Genomic DNA, 20,177 nt, shown 5'->3' on the forward strand with positions numbered 1-20,177 from the left:
CTTTCTCCTTGAATAGGCTTAGCTAAAATCGGAGTTAACCAGTGCACCCCCAGAAAGTATCGCAGCCCGTAGCTGTTCGGATTCGATGTAATGTTTTGTGTGCCCCAACACTCCATTGCAGTTGTCAAGAATTGGCACAACTCTGCATCTTTTAGTATGTGTAAAATCCTATCAATTTGTTTGAATGTATTTTCGAAATAAGGCACCTATCAATTTGTTTGAATGTATTTTCGAAATAAGGCACGTCTGCCAGATTTAACGAAATTTTCTGTATTATTTTTAAATGTAGCAAATTCGTCGAATAGAACACTGAGATATTTATAGGATGTTGTATAGTCAAGACAGTCCCTTCCGATGCAAAATACATGATCACTTCTCTTTCGCTGATGCTTACGAAAATGTACTACTTTAGATTTGAGAGAGTTCATCCGTAGCCACCATTTCCTACACCAGCCAGACACAACAACGAGCATTGCATCCATGTCACTCTCGTTTTCGGCAATTTATGCAATATTGTCTGCATACAGAAGGACATTAAGTTTATTGGGGCCAATTTGAATCCCACTATTGAGATGTTTCAGTTACATGGCGAGGTCGTTAATAAGTGTAAGTGTGTTAAAGGGTTGGACTCATGAATACCCCAAATACACAGATCGAAGTATAAAGACTGATTTTATAAATATTGTCATTAGGCTGACACAATTAAGAAACTTTTATCTGTAAAAGGTATAAATACAAAAATACATTAATATTTACATGAATACAAATGAAATAACCTTTTTTTTTAAATTCTAAAAAATTGTTTGATTTTTTTCTTTGCCACTTGACATCTAGAAATTAAACCAAAACTTTTAGGGAAATTTCAAATCTTACACTAAAAAATTTGTATCACACACTGTGAATATATTTTTTTCCTTTTCATTATTGCACACAGGTTCTTAGTTTTAAAAATAATTTTTTTAACTTGCTTTTTAAAAAAATCCTTTCAATCTACCCTACTGGTAGTTTTTTGCTCTGGGTACAGTACATAAAACAAGGGAAAACTTTCCCAATTTCTATCAAAATGTCACATTTTTCCCAATTCATTAGCCCCGGCCCCAGTACCAAAAATGGGTGTGAGAGGCCTGACAAATTACGGTTATTGAAGTTTTTCTACATGGTCCCTTGAAATTAGTGAGTTTTGCTGTATCGTTCTTACATTGATTTTATGTCAGAAGTTTATTTGATTCTGAATGTATTAGGATTTAGATGTTATATTTTCAAACATTACTGTTCCACCAAAATCATAGTCTTAACTTAGGTTTCAAGGTCAGTAAGCTATTTCCATGTCATGTTTTACAGTTGTAAGAAAACTTAAGTATTTCATATATTGTCTAATGTACTTGTACTTATATGTAATTTTATATTTTGAATACTCAGAAACTGACAAGACTTGCTAGACAAATGTTTACATGATTGTGAATTAAAATTTTGATTCTGAGTCCTTCTTACATGCCCATGCAAAGCTGAGGCATGGTCAGATTTTGGTGAAAATTTATTTTTCTATTTTAATTGTTTTCAGTGCTTTTAAAGTAATAAATGCATTTCTAATGATCAATCAAACTTTGAGTGTCAGTCGTCGAGTAATAAATGAGAGATTATGCAAATTTAAGCTTAGGTCATGTTTTTACTGTTACATTGCACCATTGTAAGCAAAATCATGCCATGAGCCTTGTTTATATAAAAAGAATTGTAAGCTATGTATCTTGCTTATAGTTATAACCCCACAACTGACACTCAAATTTGGTTGATCATCAGTTACTATTGTAACTAAAACTAAACCATTGTAAGCAATAAAAATAGAAAAATAAGATTTGGCCAAGATGGTGACTATGCCCCTTTAAAGTAAAACCCTCTAAGATGAATAACACACATAGCCTATTTTGTTATATGTACTATTCAACAAAATTATAAATTTCAGGTTGTCTGTCAAGAAAGAAAAACACATTAGAGTGCTTTTTGGAGGACTTAAAGTGGGCTAAAGGTAATCATGTTCTATTAAGACTTGCAAATTGGTTCTAAATATAAAACCTGAATGCATATTCATATGGCATAGAAAGTGAAAAAAGCACATGCAAGATGAAATTATACATATGGATCAGTTTTCAGATTTACAAAGTACATACATGCAATCAAGTATGGTTGTAACAAGCCTGACAATGAATTTATTGTTTGGTTGATTTAGCATGAAATGATTTGCTCTTAATCCATTGATAGATAAATTGTATTAATGATCTCTGAACCTCAGCAATGTTCGATTATTCTAAATTAACCTGATTTCCTTTATCCGTACCATAAATTGAATTTTATACAGACAGTGTTCTATTGTTAGTATTACCACCATTTACACAACTAGGTTGTCCAAGTAGCGTAGTTAACAATGCACTCGCTTAGCACCGCTGTGTCCTGAGTTCGATCCCCGTGATTGACAGTGGTTGTATGTAAAAGGGTATGGTGGTCGCCCGCTTGGACATGTGGGTTTTCTCCGAGTACTCCGGCTTCCTCCCACAACAATGACCCCCTCGCACTAACATCCGTGCCAACGAAAGATATTAATATAAGTTGTAGAACTTGTTTATCAATCGTTGTAAAATAAATAAAGTTCTTTTTTTTTTTTTTTACACAACTACATGCTTGGCATTGTGGATCCACAGAGAACTACTAATAAGTGACATGTTGGTAACGAGATTGAGCCATCGGTGCACCAGCACTTTTTTTCAAATGCGTTATTTCTACAACCAGTATATCCACCGTAGGAAAATTTGCCATAACTTTGTAAAATGCATTGATGCCATCTAAAATTTTATTTTATTTCATTTCATTCATAAAGTTTAAAAGAAACATAACACTTTTATAATGAAAAAATACTTTAAGACTGAGGATCTTAAAATGGCCATTTAAAATTAATATAAACTGTTTATTCAGCAAGGGCAATCGAAAATAGAATAAGGGCGAATATTTTTCTGTATACTGAACTATTTTAGAAAATTGTACAAAATATTTAAATAAGCTTACAAATTGCTACATATTATATATTAAATATATTACATATTTCCTAGGGAAAAAATCATTATTTAAATGTAAAAATCTTTAAAAATATCACCAGCAAGGGTATAAAAATTACTTCGTTTTTTGTGCATCTATGCAGTCATAATTTCAATGTCTAAGATGTAAAGTTTTCTATTAATAGAAAGTCACGACACAAGTAAGTGTCAAGTAAGGGTCTCTAGGAAGAGAAAGAAACAGAAAGGCTGCAAGGTAAATTACATTATATAAGAATTTAAGTTTATTTTAATCATTCAAAAATTGACCAAAGAAAAACAAATTCAGAACGGTCACAAGGTAAAAAAGAAAAAGAAGAACATCGGATATGTTTCTCTAACATTTATTGTTCATACAAATTTAAAGTTGAACTGATGATTATTTTAGTATTTCAAATCTTGTTTAGGAGCAGTGCAGCAGACACAAGAAAAAGAGAAGAAAATTCATAAAAATTCAAGAGGTTAGAAATAAATTACCAATTTTAAGCTGCTTGGATTGATTTTAGAATAATTTTTGGGCATTCGTAAAACATTTGTTTTACCAAATATATGTATATAAATGGATGATGTTTATTTGCATATAAATGGGCGATGTAGTAGCTATTAAGTTGAATAAAGCAAAATGAAACTGTGTGTAATTTGTATTAGCAAAACAAAAAATACTGAGAAGTAGATAGGAATATTTAAAAGAATAATGGGCAATTTTCCCCTTAGTTATATTTACTGGGCTGATATAATGCATTTATATAATAAAAAGACATAAATTTTATATATTTTTGAAGGTCCAAGGTTCGGGTGATGTCGACTGTGCCCATTTACAGCCCAAAGACCACAGCTGTATGGAAATCCAAGCAGGTCTGGGTGATGTAGACTATCCCCAACTCCAACCTGATGACCACAGTTGTTTAGAATGCCAAGAAGGTCTGAGTGACATCAACTATCTCCAACACCAGCCCAATGACTACGGTTGTCCGGAACTCTAAGTAGGTCCAGGTGACGTAGACTATCTCCAACTCCAACCCACTGACCATAGCTGTCTGGAACTCCAAGTAGGTCCAGGTGACGTCAATTATCCCCAACTCCAGCCCACTGATCACAGATGTCAACTTCAGTCCAATAACCACAACTGTTCAGAACCAGAACTCCAAGCAGGTCCAGGTGGTGTTGACTATCCCCAACTCCGGCCCGATGACCACAGCTGTTCAGAACCAGAACTCCAAGCAGATCCGGATGAAGTAGACTATCCCCAACTCCAGCCTGATGACCACAGCTGTCTGGAACGCCAAGCAAGTCTAGGTGACATTGACTGTCCCCAACTCCATCCTAGTGACCACAGCTATCAGGAATGCCAAGGGATCACACACAGGATGAATGGCCATCTTTAAGTTCTCCTTAAAGATAGCTTAAAGATGCTTAAAGGTAGCTTAAAGACGATCTTTAAGCCACCTTTAAGCTACCTTTAAGCTATATGTGTTGCTTAAAGATGGCTTAAAGAAAGCGTAAAGATGGCTTAAAGGCAGCTTAAAGACTATCTTTAAGCCACCTTTAAGCCACCTTTAAGGACAACTTATAGGTCCTTAATGTCCAAACTTCTTTAAGCCACCTTTAAGCCACCTTTAAGCTACCTTTAAGCCACCTTTAAGCCATTAAAAAAAATTTATTTCAATATTGTGCTTAATTTCCAACAAAATGTATTAACTTTATGAAAGAAAAGGTATTAAAACGGTTTTTGTTCTAGAAAGAAAAATGAAAAAAAAAAACACACAAAAAAACAGGCCACGGCGAGAATTGAACCCGGGACCCTTAGTTTACTAGCATCACCACACTTCCTCTGCGCCACGGCAACTTACATATATATGAGTGTTTTTATTTCCTATAAATCAGTGGATATTGAATCACTGTATTGAATGTGTTTACTTGAAAAGATTTTGACAAACCATTCAGTTTGTAACAATCAATTATATCTAATTCATAAATTACATGCATGCGTGTATTTAGAATGAAATACGGAACTTGGTCTTCAGTGAACAAAAATATATTATACCTAAATGGAAACTGTTAGGTTCACTATAGTAGGCTTTCTTAGTTAATAAATCTAAACCGAGTAGATATACGTTCATCTAATTTATAGCTATAAAAATGTAAGAAAGAAAATGAAATCATTTCTTTTATGAAATGCATTGATACTATTAGGGTATTTGTTCAATTTCCCGCAATTTCCCGGTTTTCATGATCGCGGCGCCGTTCCAATATGTATAAATATTTACATGTAATTGTATGTACATGATTTTTAAACTATCAATTCTATAACGAACAAAATTACCAATTACCGGTGACGTATTTACTGCATGTGGCAATTGCAAATGACTTGTATATACAATTGTATGATGTGCCAGGCCTGGTATATTTGACATATTTACCCTTATACATATATTTAAATAATCAACCCCTATTTATGATCACCGGTACATTAATTAATTAGCCTCAAGATTTTACTCTTACATACATGTATCGTTAATTTGTAGACGTAACATCTTTGAAACCCAGAGCTAGGAAATAATACTTTGAAAATGAATTACAAATGTAAATTAACTTTTATTCACTAGACTTATCGTATACTCGTACACACTAAGATTCAACGCCTTTAGAAACCCTGACGTGCACCTGGGCACACGACACACCTGTTGTGTATATCTTGTATATTCTGTGTTAGTTCCAGGGGTTTTCTTAAGTTGGACAAACAATAGACTTTAATTAGATATACACAATCATGCACCTGGGCACACGACACAACTGTTGTGTATATCTTGTATATTCTGTGTTAGTTCCAGGGGTTTTCTTAAGTTGGACAAACAATAGACTCTAATTAGATATACACAAACGAACAAAACTATGTCTAGACAAACAAAGCAGTAATATCCTGCCCGATATAACAAAGGCAGTTGAGAGTCTTTTCATCTTTAACATGTATCTAGCAGATCTAGAGTTAGAAATAATGAAAATTGAAAAAAAAAAAATACAAACCTTAAACCAATTATCAAATTAAATCATGCATTTTTGGTTCATTATCTTTATTTTGTTTAATAATCGGAGGAACAGAGAGAGAGAGAGAGAGAGAGAGAGAGAGAGAGAGAGAGATATTTTTTTCACCGATTAATTTATATTAGGAAACAAACATACTTTAATTAGTTTTATGCACATATTAAGATACAGAGACTGCGCTCATCCCTACAATAATTTTGAAACCCCCAAAAAATTATAAAGAATTTTATAACTGCAATCTGTGTCCATCGGAGCGGTGCTGATGATAGCGATCTGTGTTTAATGGAGCGACAATTAAAACCGCCTGGAACACCCCCCCCCCTTCCTTGGAAATTATATTATCACTCGGATGACCCCCTCCCATCTCTATAAAAGAGCTTTTGCATTTAATATATGTTTTTATTGTTCAGCATGATCAATATTGACTTAAAGGCCACTTAAAGACATTGTAAAGGCAGTGTAAAGAGAGCGTAAATGCCACTTAAAGATGCTTAAAGATGGCTTAAAGGTGGCTTAAAGAAGTTTGGACATTAAGGACCTATAAGCACTTGCTTAAAGGTGACTTAAAGGCAGCTTAAAGGTTGTATAGCCTTTAAGCTCCTTTAAGTCACCTTTAAGCCACCTTTAAGGACTTGCTTAAAGATGGTTTTTCGCCCTGTGACAGATGTCTGGAGCTCCAAGCAGGTCCAATTGGCATTTACTATCCCCAACTCCATCCTAATGACCACAGCTGTCTAGAACGCCATGCAGGTCCAGGTGACGTAGACAATTCAGAGGATTGTGAGGATCTTGATGATCTAAACTATATTGTAAAGACTGAAGATGAAGAGACTGAAGATAAAAGTGACAGTGAATCAAGCATATTGGATGATGAAAGCAGCAGCAGCTTGATGTCTGAAGATAAAGAGACCGAAGATGAAAGTGACAGTGAATCAAGCATTTTGGATGATGAAGGCAGCAGGAACTTGATGAACGATGTTGTAGTTGAATCATGTCCAGGTGATGTTTACTTTCTCCAACTCCAGCCCAATGACCACAGTTGTCCAGAACTTCAAGCAGATCCAGGTGATGTCGACTATCCAGGGGATTGTGAGGATCTTGATGATCCCGACTCTATTGCAGAGACTGAATATGAAAGTGACAGTGAATCGAGCATTTTGGATGATGAAAGCAGCAGCAACTTGATGACTGAAGATGAAGAGATCGAAGATGAAAGTGACAGTGAATCAAGCATTTTGGATGATGAAGGCAGCAGGAACTTGATGAACGATGTTGTAGTTGAATCATGTCCGGGTGATGTTGACTATCCCCAACTCCAGCCCGATGACCACAGTTGTCCAGAACTTCAAGCAGATCCAGGTGATGTCGACTATCCCCAACTCCAACCCACTAACCATAGCTGTATGGAACTCCAAGCAGGTCCGGGTGACGTCGACTATCACCAACTCCAGCCCGATGACCACAACTGTCTGGAAAGCCAAGCAGGTCCAGGTGATGTCGACAATACCCAACTCCAACCCACTAACCATAGCTGTCTGGAACTCCAAGCAGCTCCAGGTGACGTTGACTATCCCCAACTCCAGCCTGATGACCACAGTTGTGCAGAACTCCAAGCAGGTCCAGGTGATATCGACAATCCCCAAATCCAACCCACTGACCATAGCTTTCTGGAACTTTAAGCAGGTCCAGGTGACGTTGACAATCCCCAACTCCAGCCCGATGACCACAGCTGTCCGCAAGGCCTTGCCAGTTCAGATGATGTCGACTATCCAGAGGATTGTGAAGATCTTAATGATCCCGACTATATTGAAGAGACCGAAGATGAAAGTGACAGTGAGTCAAGTATTTTGGATGATGAAAGCAGCAGCAACTTGATGAACGATGTTGTAGTTGAATCATGTCCGGGTGATGTTGACTATCCCCAACTCCAGCCCGATGACCACAGTTGTCCAGAACTTCAAGCAGATCCAGGTGATGTCGACTATCCAGGGGATTGTGAGGATCTTGATGATCCCGACTCTATTGTAGAGACCGAAGATGAAAGTGACAGTGAATCGAGCATTTTGTATGATGAAAGCAGCAGCAACTTGATGAACGATGTTGTAGTTGAATCATGTCCGGGTGATGTTGGCTATCCTGAACACCAGCCTGATGACCACAGCTGTCCAGAACTCCAAGCAGGTCCAAGTGATGTCGACTATCCCCAACTCCAACCCACTAACCATAGCTGTATGGAACTCCAAGCAGGTCCGGGTGACGTCGACTATCACCAACTCCAGCCCGATGACCACAACTGTCTGGAAAGCCAAGCAGGTCCAGGTGATGTCGACAATACCCAACTCCAACCCACTAACCATAGCTGTCTGGAACTCCAAGCAGCTCCAGGTGACGTTGACTATCCCCAACTCCAGCCTGATGACCACAGTTGTGCAGAACTCCAAGCAGGTCCAGGTGATATCGACAATCCCCAAATCCAACCCACTGACCATAGCTTTCTGGAACTTTAAGCAGGTCCAGGTGACGTTGACAATCCCCAACTCCAGCCCGATGACCACAGCTGTCCGCAAGGCCTTGCCAGTTCAGATGATGTCGACTATCCAGAGGATTGTGAAGATCTTAGACCGAAGATGAAAGTGACAGTGAGTCAAGCATTTTGGATGATGAAAGCAGCAGCAACTTGATGAACGATGTTGAAATTTAATCGTGTATGGGTGATGTTGACTATCCCCAACTCCAGCCCGATGACCACAGTTGTCCGGAACTCCAAGCAGGTCCAGATGACGTCGACTCTCCCAAACCAGAGGATTGTGAGGCTCTTGATGAAAGAGATTTAGATTGTGACAACCCACCGTGCAAAAGAAAACTTGATGAAAAAGACTGTTTATTTGACAAAAAGTTCCCAAATGTTTTTATTAAGGGATTGAAAAAGACAATGCAAAATCCAAGCACAATAGGGTATATGATTGTGTTCATGCCTGTTTATACTGTCATGAAATGTTCACCAATATACAAAGTCATCTAGAACGTAGACATGTAAACCACACCAAGGTAAAGGCTATAAAAGAACTCAAAGACCAAAAGATGAAAGAAACTAATCAGGAGAAAATTGATAAGTTGTAGAAAAGGCTGAATTCAGAAATGAAACTTCTTAGAAACTTGGGAGACCACCATCATAATATGAAAGTTCTCAGGCATAAAGAAGGTGAGCTTCTCTTGCCAAGAAGAAGGCTTGTTACCTTTAACTTTGAAGAGTATGGTCCATGTCCTAAATGTAAAGAGTGGATGGTACTGAATTCTTCTATCAGTAATCATCAGAAAACATGTCCAATGAAAAGTACAGACTATCACAAAGGTTCTACAATCATACAAATTGGAATCCTTACAGGAAAAGTGAAGACAACAGGTTCTAAACGGATGGTGAAAGAAGTGTTACCTTCAATGAAAAGAGACAAATTTGCAGAGATCTGTATGAATGATCATCCTTGCATTAGGAGACGTTTGGTTCATGAAAAACATTGATAATAAAAGAAAAAGAAAATACTATTCTAGTTTTCATATGAGGCTAGCAGCGCGGCTTCTTTTAGCCTTTAGAAATTTGTTGAAAAGAATGGACGTTTCAATGAGTGAGATGCTTAGCCCTGAAAACTTTTATAATGTGGCAGAAGTAGCTCTTCAAATTTGCAATAGTACCGAACATGAAGAGGATGAACTCCAGCATCCTAGCACAGCAATTAAGTCTGGGTTTGACCTTATGAGGATGGCATCCTCAAAAGTAGGAATTTCTATCAGAACAAAAAACAAAGAAATGAAGAAAGAGGGAGAAGCATTTATGTATCTTATGAGTAAAGAATGGGGTTACAAAGTTAACAAAGTTGCGAGAAGTACTCTGTCAGAGCGAATGTTTAATCAGAAGAAAGAGCTCCCTTACCCCGAAGACATCATGAAGTTATCATCTTATTTAGTGGAAAACTTGGAATTTGTAGATCTATCTTACACTGCTGTTAGTGGTATGATGTTCAGACGCATTGTGATGCTAGTGGAAGCACGCCTCCTTTTGTATAACCGCAGGAGACTTGGAGAATTAGAAGCTCTGAGGTAAAACAAGTTTGGAACTCCCATTTTTAACCAAAAAAATGAGGTTTTTAAAACCATGATGTCAAATTTTAAAAGTGGTTATTTATGCGTGGGGGAAATTTACAAAAGTTGCACGATTATGTTAAATCCGCGTAAAATATCCCTGTGCGTGTGATAAAAATTTCAAACCCTTGAGTAATGAATCGCTAATTCGCGTATTAAACACACACATGTACTCAACCACAAGTGTAAATAACCACTTTAACAGTATTTATGGCTCCTTTTCATAGAGCATTGTATATGTTACTGTATAGAAAAGTTTAAGACTAAATGCATGTTTTTGCTTTTCTTTTTAGCTTGCAGTGTTACAGAAATCGATCAAAGGAAGTCAGTGCAACCGATCTCTCTCTTAGAGAACAACTTAGCAAGTTTGAGAAGGAAATGCTTGACAATCAGGAATTGGTGGAGATACGGGGAAAGGTGAGCTTTATCCTGGAGACAATATGTTAAATATTTGTTCAGATACAATAGTATTTATATATTTTAAGCCTGTCAGGCTACATAAAATTAGTATGTAGATTCATCCTGATTTGCAAAAATATAGGGCAGGTTGATGGATTTTATTTTCTATTTTTTGAAAATATCTCTTCACTTTCTTGAAATAACAATTTATCTATTTTGTTTAATTGTTATTGCTGATATAAGTACTTTAACCAATTTTAATCTTTTGATTCCATTTTATTCCACCTTAACTGTTAATATGGTTAATTTCTCGAATGGCTACTTGCCAAAACACACATCTAATTATTTTGGGCAATAAAGGGGTCCTCTTAAGGTAAAATTTACCTGTGTTCACCTGGATTTCTATAATCAGTGAAAACATTATATGAATTCATTAGAAAAAAAATGCATTTCGAGCTCTATAAATTTAGTTTTAAGTTTTTTTTTGAAAGAAGCACTATGATAATGCAGTTTTAAATAATTTTTTATTCAATTTAAAAAATCAATTCTTAAAAACATGTATAAATAGTGCCATTAAGTAACTTAAACATATAACCCTTTAGATTTGAAAGGCTTTTGTCCAATTTATGGCTTATAATGTATATTGTATAATTTGTTTCTTTGATTGACATACATGTATCCAAACCACTGTCCTTAATCAACATCACCACCCCACCCAAAACCCATCAACCAAAAAAAATTTGAAATTAACGTCATTAAGCATGTGGAGTACATGGAAATTTTTGAAATATGTATAAGTCCTTAAATTGAGTTGCATTAAGTTAAATTATCTGCTCTTTGTCAAGAAGTACTCCACTCGGTTGAACCTTTTTTGTTTTGTCCTATAACAGTTCAGGCTGTGAAGACTAATTGAATAGTGCCATTCATTAGCATTTTGTTTTGCATTCACATTAAGTTTTGAATGAGCAGTTTGAGCAGTCATTTTTCAATGATTTGGAAAAAAATTTTATTGGTTGCCTCTTCTTGCCAGAATGGGACCAGAGTACCGATTATTTGTCCGAAGGAGGTTATCCCTGCAATGAATTATCTTGCCAGTAAAGAAATTAGAAAAACAGGCAGGAATAAGAGACGGAAACCCTTTTCTGTTCGCAAATACTGATAAGATGTCATAAAACATGTATGAATGAAATTCCAATTGAAAAAAGAAATTAAAAAACTAATTCTTGAAAGAATTGAAATCAATTTGTCAAAAGGAAATTAATTTATTTGCTTGTAAATATCACTGTGACAATTTTGGTAAGCAATGAAGTCCAAAGTTTGATCCTTTATCTTATAAAATCAAATAAATGAAAGATATTGAAAAGCGATATGAAGGAGCAATAAGACCCTGTCTCCATTTTCAGGCTGTATTTTATTGTCAAATATTAAGTCAAAGTCTTGGCTCCTTTCTAAAATTGGACGGAAAATATGCTTGTTGTTTGCAATGAGATCGTGCCTAGTTAAGGAGGTTATGCCCCCGGACCCGCCTAGCAAGCTCGCGCCTTTGGCGCTCACCTATGGTGCCTCCTACTTCTCTCTAATTCCCCTGCTACTTGTGATATTAAGGAGAACCCTGATATCAATTGAGGCTACCATTACTGCACCAGTCACGTTTAAAGTATGGCATCTGATTTTTAAATAGGTTGGGAGATCACGTGACCAAAAAATCCCAACTTTTGATAGCAAGATATGCCAAGGGTTTGTTAGGAGTGGTGCAGATTAGAAACCCTTGGCTAGCAAAGATGCCGAATATAATACAGAAATTGTTTTTCTAGAAAAAGCTTTTGTTCGACTTCAGAAAAAAGGGCTGACCCTTAAATTGGGGATCAAGAGGGCTTTCTTTTAACCGTAACACTTAACTGAGAGATATTTTGTAATTTGTTTTAGAAGCAACAATGTTCATCTCACAGTTATATACCCATACATATTTAAAAAATGTTCTCGTGTGTTATTTAATTATGGGTATTTGGTTTTTAAATGTTTGACAACAGTTTATTTCATCGTCATATTTCAGCTGAATATGTTGTTAGGGCTGGTCTGGGTCTGGAGGAAATACGAACAGAGTGCCGTTCTTTGAAATTTCCTGATAGAATATACGCTACAAACCTTAGGAAATATTGTGCCACTATTGCCCAAGTAAGTATTTGGACTTTCTACTTAGTGGCCCATTGTAATTTGTTTTGGGATGTTACTGTCTCCAAGAGCAAATGATTGTTTAATCTTCTGTAAATTAATTAAATGAAAAATGAAGTAAGGCCTTATAAAACTTAAGTTCTCAAGCCAGTGTGCATCAGTTTGAAGTAATGCATTGCAATTTTGTTCAATTTTCTTTTGTTAAAAGTAAGTAAAATGATAGCCCAATCGAGAAAAAAAATATCAGTTTTATTTTTGCATTGCTAGGAACTCTTCAAGTTTAACTGTTACTATTGCAGATGCTAATTGGTTTCACTTTTGGTTTGGAATTTTGACATTTCTAAATTGTAGAAGACCATGAAGATTTGTTAGTTTCTTTTAGTCTGGGCAGTGACACTATATATGAAAGGAAAAGTCGGTGTTGAGTGAAACTGGAATCCTACTTACTCCTCAATTTTTTGGTCACATTGACCCATTCTTTGTTAGATATTTTTCTTTCTATCTCTTTTCTAGTTTTTCAAGTTACATACATTAACTCCTAATTTTACAATTTGACAGTAGGACATGTTTAACTTGAAATTGCCAAACTTATGGTCATGCAAGTATGCAATGTCGTTGGAAAGTTGCATGGAAAAAGTTTGAAAGATATTACTTTCGAAGGTAAGTAATTGCAAACTTATCTAGAATTAAGCAAAACTGATTATTTTAGTTAATCAATTTTCATAATGCTGTTTTTGTATTTTTCAATTGTTCTTAATATTTAGACATCTTGGATAAGGAAGACATTTCCCCCACACAAGGAGAAGCCGCTAGAGGAGAAGAAACTCCTTCAGTAGAAGGTACTAGTTAAAGATAAATTGTATTAATCTCCTTAAAGCTGAACACCGGTCGTTAGTAGGCACCGTCACACAGTTACCTGTTATATAAACCCTTCGATTTCATTACACATAATTGCACACCTGAAACTCCTAGCCGACATGTAGTATTCCTTTGGTGGTCTTTAGATTATATGCATTTTTTCTTATGTGCATATTCTGTTTGTAAATAATGCATTAACCAATTTATTTGATGTTGGTATTCTTCTGGCTTGAAAAAGGTGCGTAAAATTTGATAATTTCATCGCGACTGAGTAACATGGCAAGGCAAGATGTATGTCCAGTGTCGTCCACAGGGGCGAGACCTCTACAGCGAAATACTTCGAACTGTTTAGAGGTCTGCCCCTTATACAAGGCTTGTAGGGACAGCAGTGATTAAAGGAGATATGGCGGACAGTGCCTATTTACGAGCGGTGTTCAGCTTTAAGATGGCAACTTTCTAGAAATTTCGTCACTACCGGTACTTAAAGGGATAAGAATGAATTACAATGAAATAGATGAACCTACTGTTTCCATAGTGAGTCTCTTTCTTTCTCTTTTGTACTTGTGTTATGTTGACCAAAAATCTTAGGAGATATTATTTTGCAGGTTTAAACATTTTCTTATATTATTTTTAACCGGGTTTTCCAACGGAAAAATCCGGTTATTAAAATGGTGAAAATGGCGGGCGGGCGGCTGCCAAAAGGGTACCCTCATTGTACGGATAACTCCTCCTACAGTTTTCACGATAGGAAGTTGTTCTTTTGCAGATCAATTGTACATATATCAGAGGTGTGCATATTGCTAGGATTTTGATCTCCGATAATTTATCGAAAAAATACCAGCTTTTGAACTTAGTCATTTTTTGGCAAAATATTGCATATAGGGTACCCTCATTGTACGGATAACTCCTCCTACAGTTCTCAAGATAGGAACTTGTTCTTTTGCAGATCAATTGTACATATATCAGAGGTGTGCATATTGCTAGGATTTTGATTTCCGATAATTTATCGAAAAAATACCAGCTTTTGAACTTAGTCATTTTTTGGCAAAATATTGCATATAGGGTACCCTCATTGTACGGATAACTCCTCCTACAGTTCTCAAGATAGGAAGTTGTTCTTTTGCAGATCAATTGTACATATATATTAGAGGTGTGCATATTGCTAGGATTTTGATTTCCGATAATTTATCGAAAAAATACCAGCTTTTGAACTTAGTCATTTTTTGGCAAAATATTGCATATAGTGTACCCTCATTGTACGGATAACTCCTCCTACAGTTCTCAAGATAGGAACTTGTTCTTTTGCAGATCAATTGTACATATATCAGAGGTGTGCATATTGCGAGGATTTTGATTTCCGATAATTCATCGAAAAAATACCAGCTTTTGAACTTAATCATTTTTTGGCAAAATGTTGCATATAGGGTACCCTCATTGTACGGATAACTCCTCCTACAGTTCTCAAGATAGGAAGTTGTTCTTATGCAGATCAATTGTACATATATCAAAGGTGTGCATATTGCTAGGATTTTGAATTCTGATAATTTATCGAAAAAATACCAGCTTTTGAACTTAGTCATTTTTTGGCAAAATATTGCATATAGGGTACCCTCATTGTACGGATAACTCCTCCTACAGTTCTCAAGATAGGAAGTTGTTCTTTTGCAGATTAATTGTACATATATCAGAGGTGTGCATATTGCTAGGATTTTGATTTCCGATAATTTATGAAAAAAATACTAGCTTTTGAACTTAGTCATTTTTTGGCAAAATGTTGCATATACATGTAGGGTACTCCATTTCACTGGATAAGGGTTGACATGGATTATGGATACAGTTTACATAAAAGAAAACCCGGTTTGCTGTCACATTGACAGCTTTTCACTTGTATTAGTATTAGTATCAAGAAGGAAACCTAAGAAAAGTAAGTCATATAATACATCTATAAAAGAAAAATTTAAGGTCACCAAGTCACCCAGATGTCATTTGTCATTGTGCATGTACATTAAAATATCATTAACTTGGATCTGCTCAGAAGTTGCTAAGCCATAATCAACTAAAGGATAATATCACTAAACATGAAAATAGCCCCTTTCCATACAATAGAACATCTACTACAGTGCTTTTTGATATTTTTAAAACAAAGAGTGACCATTTAGTATGACACATCTTTATTAGTGTTGATAGCTTGGATTTTCTATTGTAATGATTGATGCATTATCAATGATTTTGTATACCCTGTAACAGTGAATTTAGTTCTGGTGTCTGATCCTGTCCTTCAAATGGGTGGAACTTCATATAGTATGAAGGAATTAAACAGATTGGACTAGGCTTGTTTACTTGATTATTCTATTCTTTATTTGCTCAAGATATACATCTTATGGCATTATGCACAACAAAGTTTACAAAGACGATTTTCTTTTGAAACATTTGTGTGCCGACCACTTTCAATAGCAAGGTTATGTGTAGACATTGTAATTCTAATGCACATCTCACTTCTGGCCATCTTGGTTAGGTCCTCTTTGTTTGGGCTTTCATAGACTATACACCTAATGTTTTTCGACAGGTTTCTGATTTTCCTTTTCCGCTTGGTTTTGGAACCACGAGATGAATGCGGCATTGGATATCACAACAAAATTCCCTAAGCATACTTTCTCTATATCACACTACTTGTTGTATTTACTCCCTGAGAAAAAACACACCCGCCATGTACCTTACCATGTGACCTATAACTTATCACATGACTTATTTTCATTGCCAAAATTTGGGAGGACAACTTCGAAATTGGAAATGAAATCCGTTGTTAATTGATGTTGAACATACCTATTTCATATGCAAGGTATTAATACCTATTTCATATGTAAGTTATTAATTTCCTGAATTTTATATTTATTTCACTTTTTTATGCCCCTTTAAAGAAGGGAGGGCATATTGCGTTGCTGCTGTCCGTCTGTCTCTCCGTCTGTCGGTCCACCAACAGTTAACAATTCATTTTCTTTGCAGAGGTTTCACGTATTGAAATGAAATTTGGTGTACAAATTTATCTTTAATATCTACGGGGTAAATCAAGTTTGATTCTGGGATCGATCGAGAAATTTCCGACAGAGTTGTCTCCTGGACGTAGAAAAATTACAATTATTTGCAGTCTCCGTTCATTTTCTTCACAGAGGTTGCACTTACTGAAATGAAATTTGTTGTACAGATTTAACATAATGATATTTAGATCAACTGAAGATTTTGGTTTTGATCGAGCAATTTTGACAGAGTTATGCCCCTTGGATGTAGAAAAATTCCAATTGTTTGCACTTTTCGTTCATTTTCTTCGCAGAGGTTTTCAAGGGAGGGGGCATAACATCTCTTGTTATTATTTATTGTGATATCTCAGACACTGCAGTCATAGAGCTGAAATAAATACCCCAAAATCAATATTACAATATTCATTTTTCATTTGAATTTTCTATTCCACAACATTATATTTAATCACCTTACTTCTTATACTTTACTGTTCATTTTCTTGTCGTCTGCCTTGATGCATGGAGGGGATGGTTGGTCAATCATAACCCTCAATTTCATTAATAGAATATCTATTGAAAATAGTCCAGCTCCTCACTCATTATCTTTATTTATTTTTCTTGCTTATGTTGAGATGAATCAATTGTATCAGGCAGGTACCCCAGGATTATCCCATGCATCATTATTTTTGGTCACCTCAGTCTCTCAGATGACATATTGCTATCTGTTTTCATTAGTCATTGTGCATTTATTAATATTTGAACATTTTCAGTTTCTTCTCTGAAACCTGTTGAGGTCTGATGATTTTTTTTTTGGTTGGTTGGGGGGGGGGGGGTACCATTGGTCATAAAGTAAATACTAAATAAGCTTAAATTTATTTTGCGATTTATGTCAAATAAGTATTTTTTTGTGCAAGTGCCATGTTGCAGATTGTTGAATTCAATTTTATTTTTGTGAAAAAAGATTCATGCAAACTGAAAAGATGTACATTATCAGTGAATGTTATCATACTAAAAAAATTCAATTGCATTTCAAATATCATTACCATCTAGGTGTAAGAAAAGCATGGACAAAAGAATTTGAAGAAATGAAGAAATATTTTAAGACGTACTACGATGGTACTACGAAGAAAACTTGCCCAAGTAAAGCAGAATGCCTAAGAGCAATTGAGTTGAGCAAAAACAATGGTGGATACATACACCTGAGGAGTTGGGAAACAATAAAAAAAAAGTTAACAATTTTCTTTTCAGCTCTGTCAAGAAGAAGTAAAAACAGATGTGCAAATATGACTGGAAACGTTGGACATTAGGCTAGAACATATTTTTTATCATGATTGTTTTGCATTCTTCTACACTTTTTTCAATGATTGTTTTGCAGTGTTCTATACCATTTTTTTGCTAAACTCAGTTACAAAGTAATTGTAGACTGTTCTGTTGTCAAAGCTACCTTTTAGTTAGACCAGATCTATACTGAGTTAAAAATTTTTGAATATAAAAATGGGACACAAGTCTATGTGATTAAAGTCAAGTTTTCTCTGTTGATTGTTGCCCCATTGGTCATTTATAAGGCGTCGAGGTAATGCTCGGCAGTCATCTAGATTGGCAATCGCCCAAAATTCATGCTCTGCACCGCCTTTTAAATGCGCATAAGAAATAAGTTCCTTTAAGTATTAAACGTATTTAAAGATTTTTTTTTCATTTATTCAACTTAATTGTGTTAAAAAAACCCATGTAAATATATTTGTTATCGGGCACAGTCTCCAAAATAAATGTAAGCGATAAACGTATCTAGTGATTTGGATGCAATAAATAAACACGACAATGCAGTTGGTTTGGTTGGGCATTTTAAATAGCACGTGTTGTGGATTTGTTTGTAAACAAACATACCATAGGTAATCTTTGTTTCAAACGGGAATTAAAATAAATAAAAGTATGTTTTATAATTATAGTTAGGGACACACTGTTAATGTATTCAAATTATGAACCTATGAAAATTGTTCAAAGACTGTTTAAAGCAGAAAGAAAATAGTTTATTTTTGAACTTTGAAATTTCTTCGATTTTTGTAATCATGATGAGTTATTGTATTATAAACGCAGCACTACCTGTTTTATAAGGAAATATACTGATTTTTGTATTTAAAGCAGCACAAAACATAATTCATTTACTTTTTTATTCTAATATTATTTGATATACGACTACAGTATTAGTACAGAAATTCAAATTATTAATATCATTCTATATCAAAGAAAATGTCAGCTCGACGCCTTTGTGGCCGTTCCGGCCTTTGATTTATATTTTGCTATTGTAGAGATAAAAGAATTACCTCTTCAAATAAATTGGTTAAATAAAGACATTTGCTTTACTTACGATTCATTGTTTCTGTTAATGAAATAGCCACGATTTAAGACATGACATTGTCTGCAGAAAGGAAAGGAACATTTATTTTAATGGGTTTGACGCGTCCTTTGCTTTTGGTACAATACCTGATATATTAAGGGAAAGTTGGCATTCTGCATATGGCATTGTCATTTATAAGCACTCCAGGAAATTTTTCGAAGAAATTGAAATGTATTTTTAAAGTTTAAAAGTATACCAGAAAATTGGGTTTATTGGGGCCATTTAGAGCTAAAAGTGTCCATAAGTTAGGGGGGAAAATGGTCCACAAATGAAGAGTTATTGTCTGTATCTATTAGATTGAAGATTAGGAGCTAAAAGTGTCCATAAGTTGGGAGGAAAAAAAAAGTCCACAAATGAAGAGTTATTGTCTGTATTTATTAGATTGAAGATTAGGAGCTAAAAGTGTCCATAACTTGGGAGGAAAAGAATAGTCCACAAATAAAGAGTTATTGTCTGTATCTATTAGACTTAAGATTAGGAGCTAAAAGTGTCCATAAGTTATGGGGAAAAGTTAGGGGATTGAAGATTAGGAGCTAAAAGTGTCCATAACTTGGGAGGAAAAGAATAGTCCACAAATACAGAGTTATTGTCTGTATCTATTAGATTGAAGATTAGGAGCTAAAAGTGTCCATAAGTTAGGGGGGGGGGAAATGGTCCACAAATGAAGAGTTATTGTCTGTATCTATTAGATTGAAGATTGGGAGCTAAAAGTGTCCATAAGTTGGGAGGAAAAAAATAGTCCACAAATAAAGAGTTATTGTCTGTATCTATTAGATTAAAGATTAGGAGCTAAAAGTGCCCATAGGTTAGGGGGAAAAGCTAGGGGATTGAAGATTAGGAGCGAAAAGTGTCCATAACTTGGGAGGAAAAGAATAGTCCACAAATAAAGAGTTATTGTCTGTATCTATTAGATTGAAGATTAGGAGCTAAAAGTGTCCATAAGTTAGGGGGAAAAGAAAAGTCCACAAATAAAGAGTTATTGTCTGTATCTATTAGACTTAAGATTAGGAGCTTAAAGTGTCCATAAGTTAGGGGGAAAAGAATAGTCCACAAATACAGAGTTATTGTCTGTATCTATTA

The 20,177-nt window shown here is 35.3% G+C and overlaps 2 protein-coding genes across 2 annotated transcripts; both read left to right on the forward strand.

Moving 5' to 3' along the window:
• The first annotated feature begins 3,878 nt into the window (after positions 1 to 3,878).
• LOC136276182 (dentin sialophosphoprotein-like) lies at positions 3,879 to 8,753 on the forward strand. Its single transcript, XM_066087429.1, has 5 exons — positions 3,879 to 3,935; positions 4,134 to 4,315; positions 6,787 to 7,745; positions 7,806 to 8,146; positions 8,229 to 8,753. Exons 1-5 carry the CDS (start codon positions 3,879 to 3,881, stop codon positions 8,751 to 8,753), a joined length of 2,064 nt encoding a protein of 687 aa, XP_065943501.1.
• Positions 8,754 to 9,714: 961 nt separating this feature from the next.
• Positions 9,715 to 12,946, forward strand: LOC117685469 (uncharacterized). Its single transcript, XM_034459872.2, has 3 exons — positions 9,715 to 10,217; positions 10,553 to 10,676; positions 11,689 to 12,946. The coding sequence occupies exons 1-3, from the start codon at positions 9,730 to 9,732 to the stop codon at positions 11,815 to 11,817; spliced, it is 741 nt and encodes a 246-aa protein (XP_034315763.2). The 5' UTR covers positions 9,715 to 9,729; the 3' UTR covers positions 11,818 to 12,946.
• The last annotated feature ends 7,231 nt before the right edge of the window (positions 12,947 to 20,177 follow it).

The sequence above is a fragment of the Magallana gigas genome, chromosome 1 (assembly GCF_963853765.1).
Source record: "Magallana gigas chromosome 1, xbMagGiga1.1, whole genome shotgun sequence".
Classification (NCBI taxonomy): domain Eukaryota; kingdom Metazoa; phylum Mollusca; class Bivalvia; order Ostreida; family Ostreidae; genus Magallana; species Magallana gigas.

Bases quoted from the DNA above. Each gene is read 5' to 3' on its own strand.
- LOC136276182 (XM_066087429.1), top strand. From the start codon at position 3,879: ATGTCGACTGTGCCCATTTACAGCCCAAAGACCACAGCTGTATGGAAA. The intron at 4,316-6,786 runs GTAGACTATCCC...GCCCTGTGACAG, and splicing joins TCCAAGCAGATCCGGATGAA to ATGTCTGGAGCTCCAAGCAG. The intron at 7,746-7,805 runs GTGATATCGACA...AACTTTAAGCAG, and splicing joins AGAACTCCAAGCAGGTCCAG to GTCCAGGTGACGTTGACAAT.
- LOC117685469 (XM_034459872.2), top strand. From the start codon at position 9,730: ATGGACGTTTCAATGAGTGAGATGCTTAGCCCTGAAAACTTTTATAAT. The intron at 10,218-10,552 runs GTAAAACAAGTT...TTTTCTTTTTAG, and splicing joins GGAGAATTAGAAGCTCTGAG to CTTGCAGTGTTACAGAAATC. The intron at 10,677-11,688 runs GTGAGCTTTATC...TCTTCTTGCCAG, and splicing joins TGGTGGAGATACGGGGAAAG to AATGGGACCAGAGTACCGAT.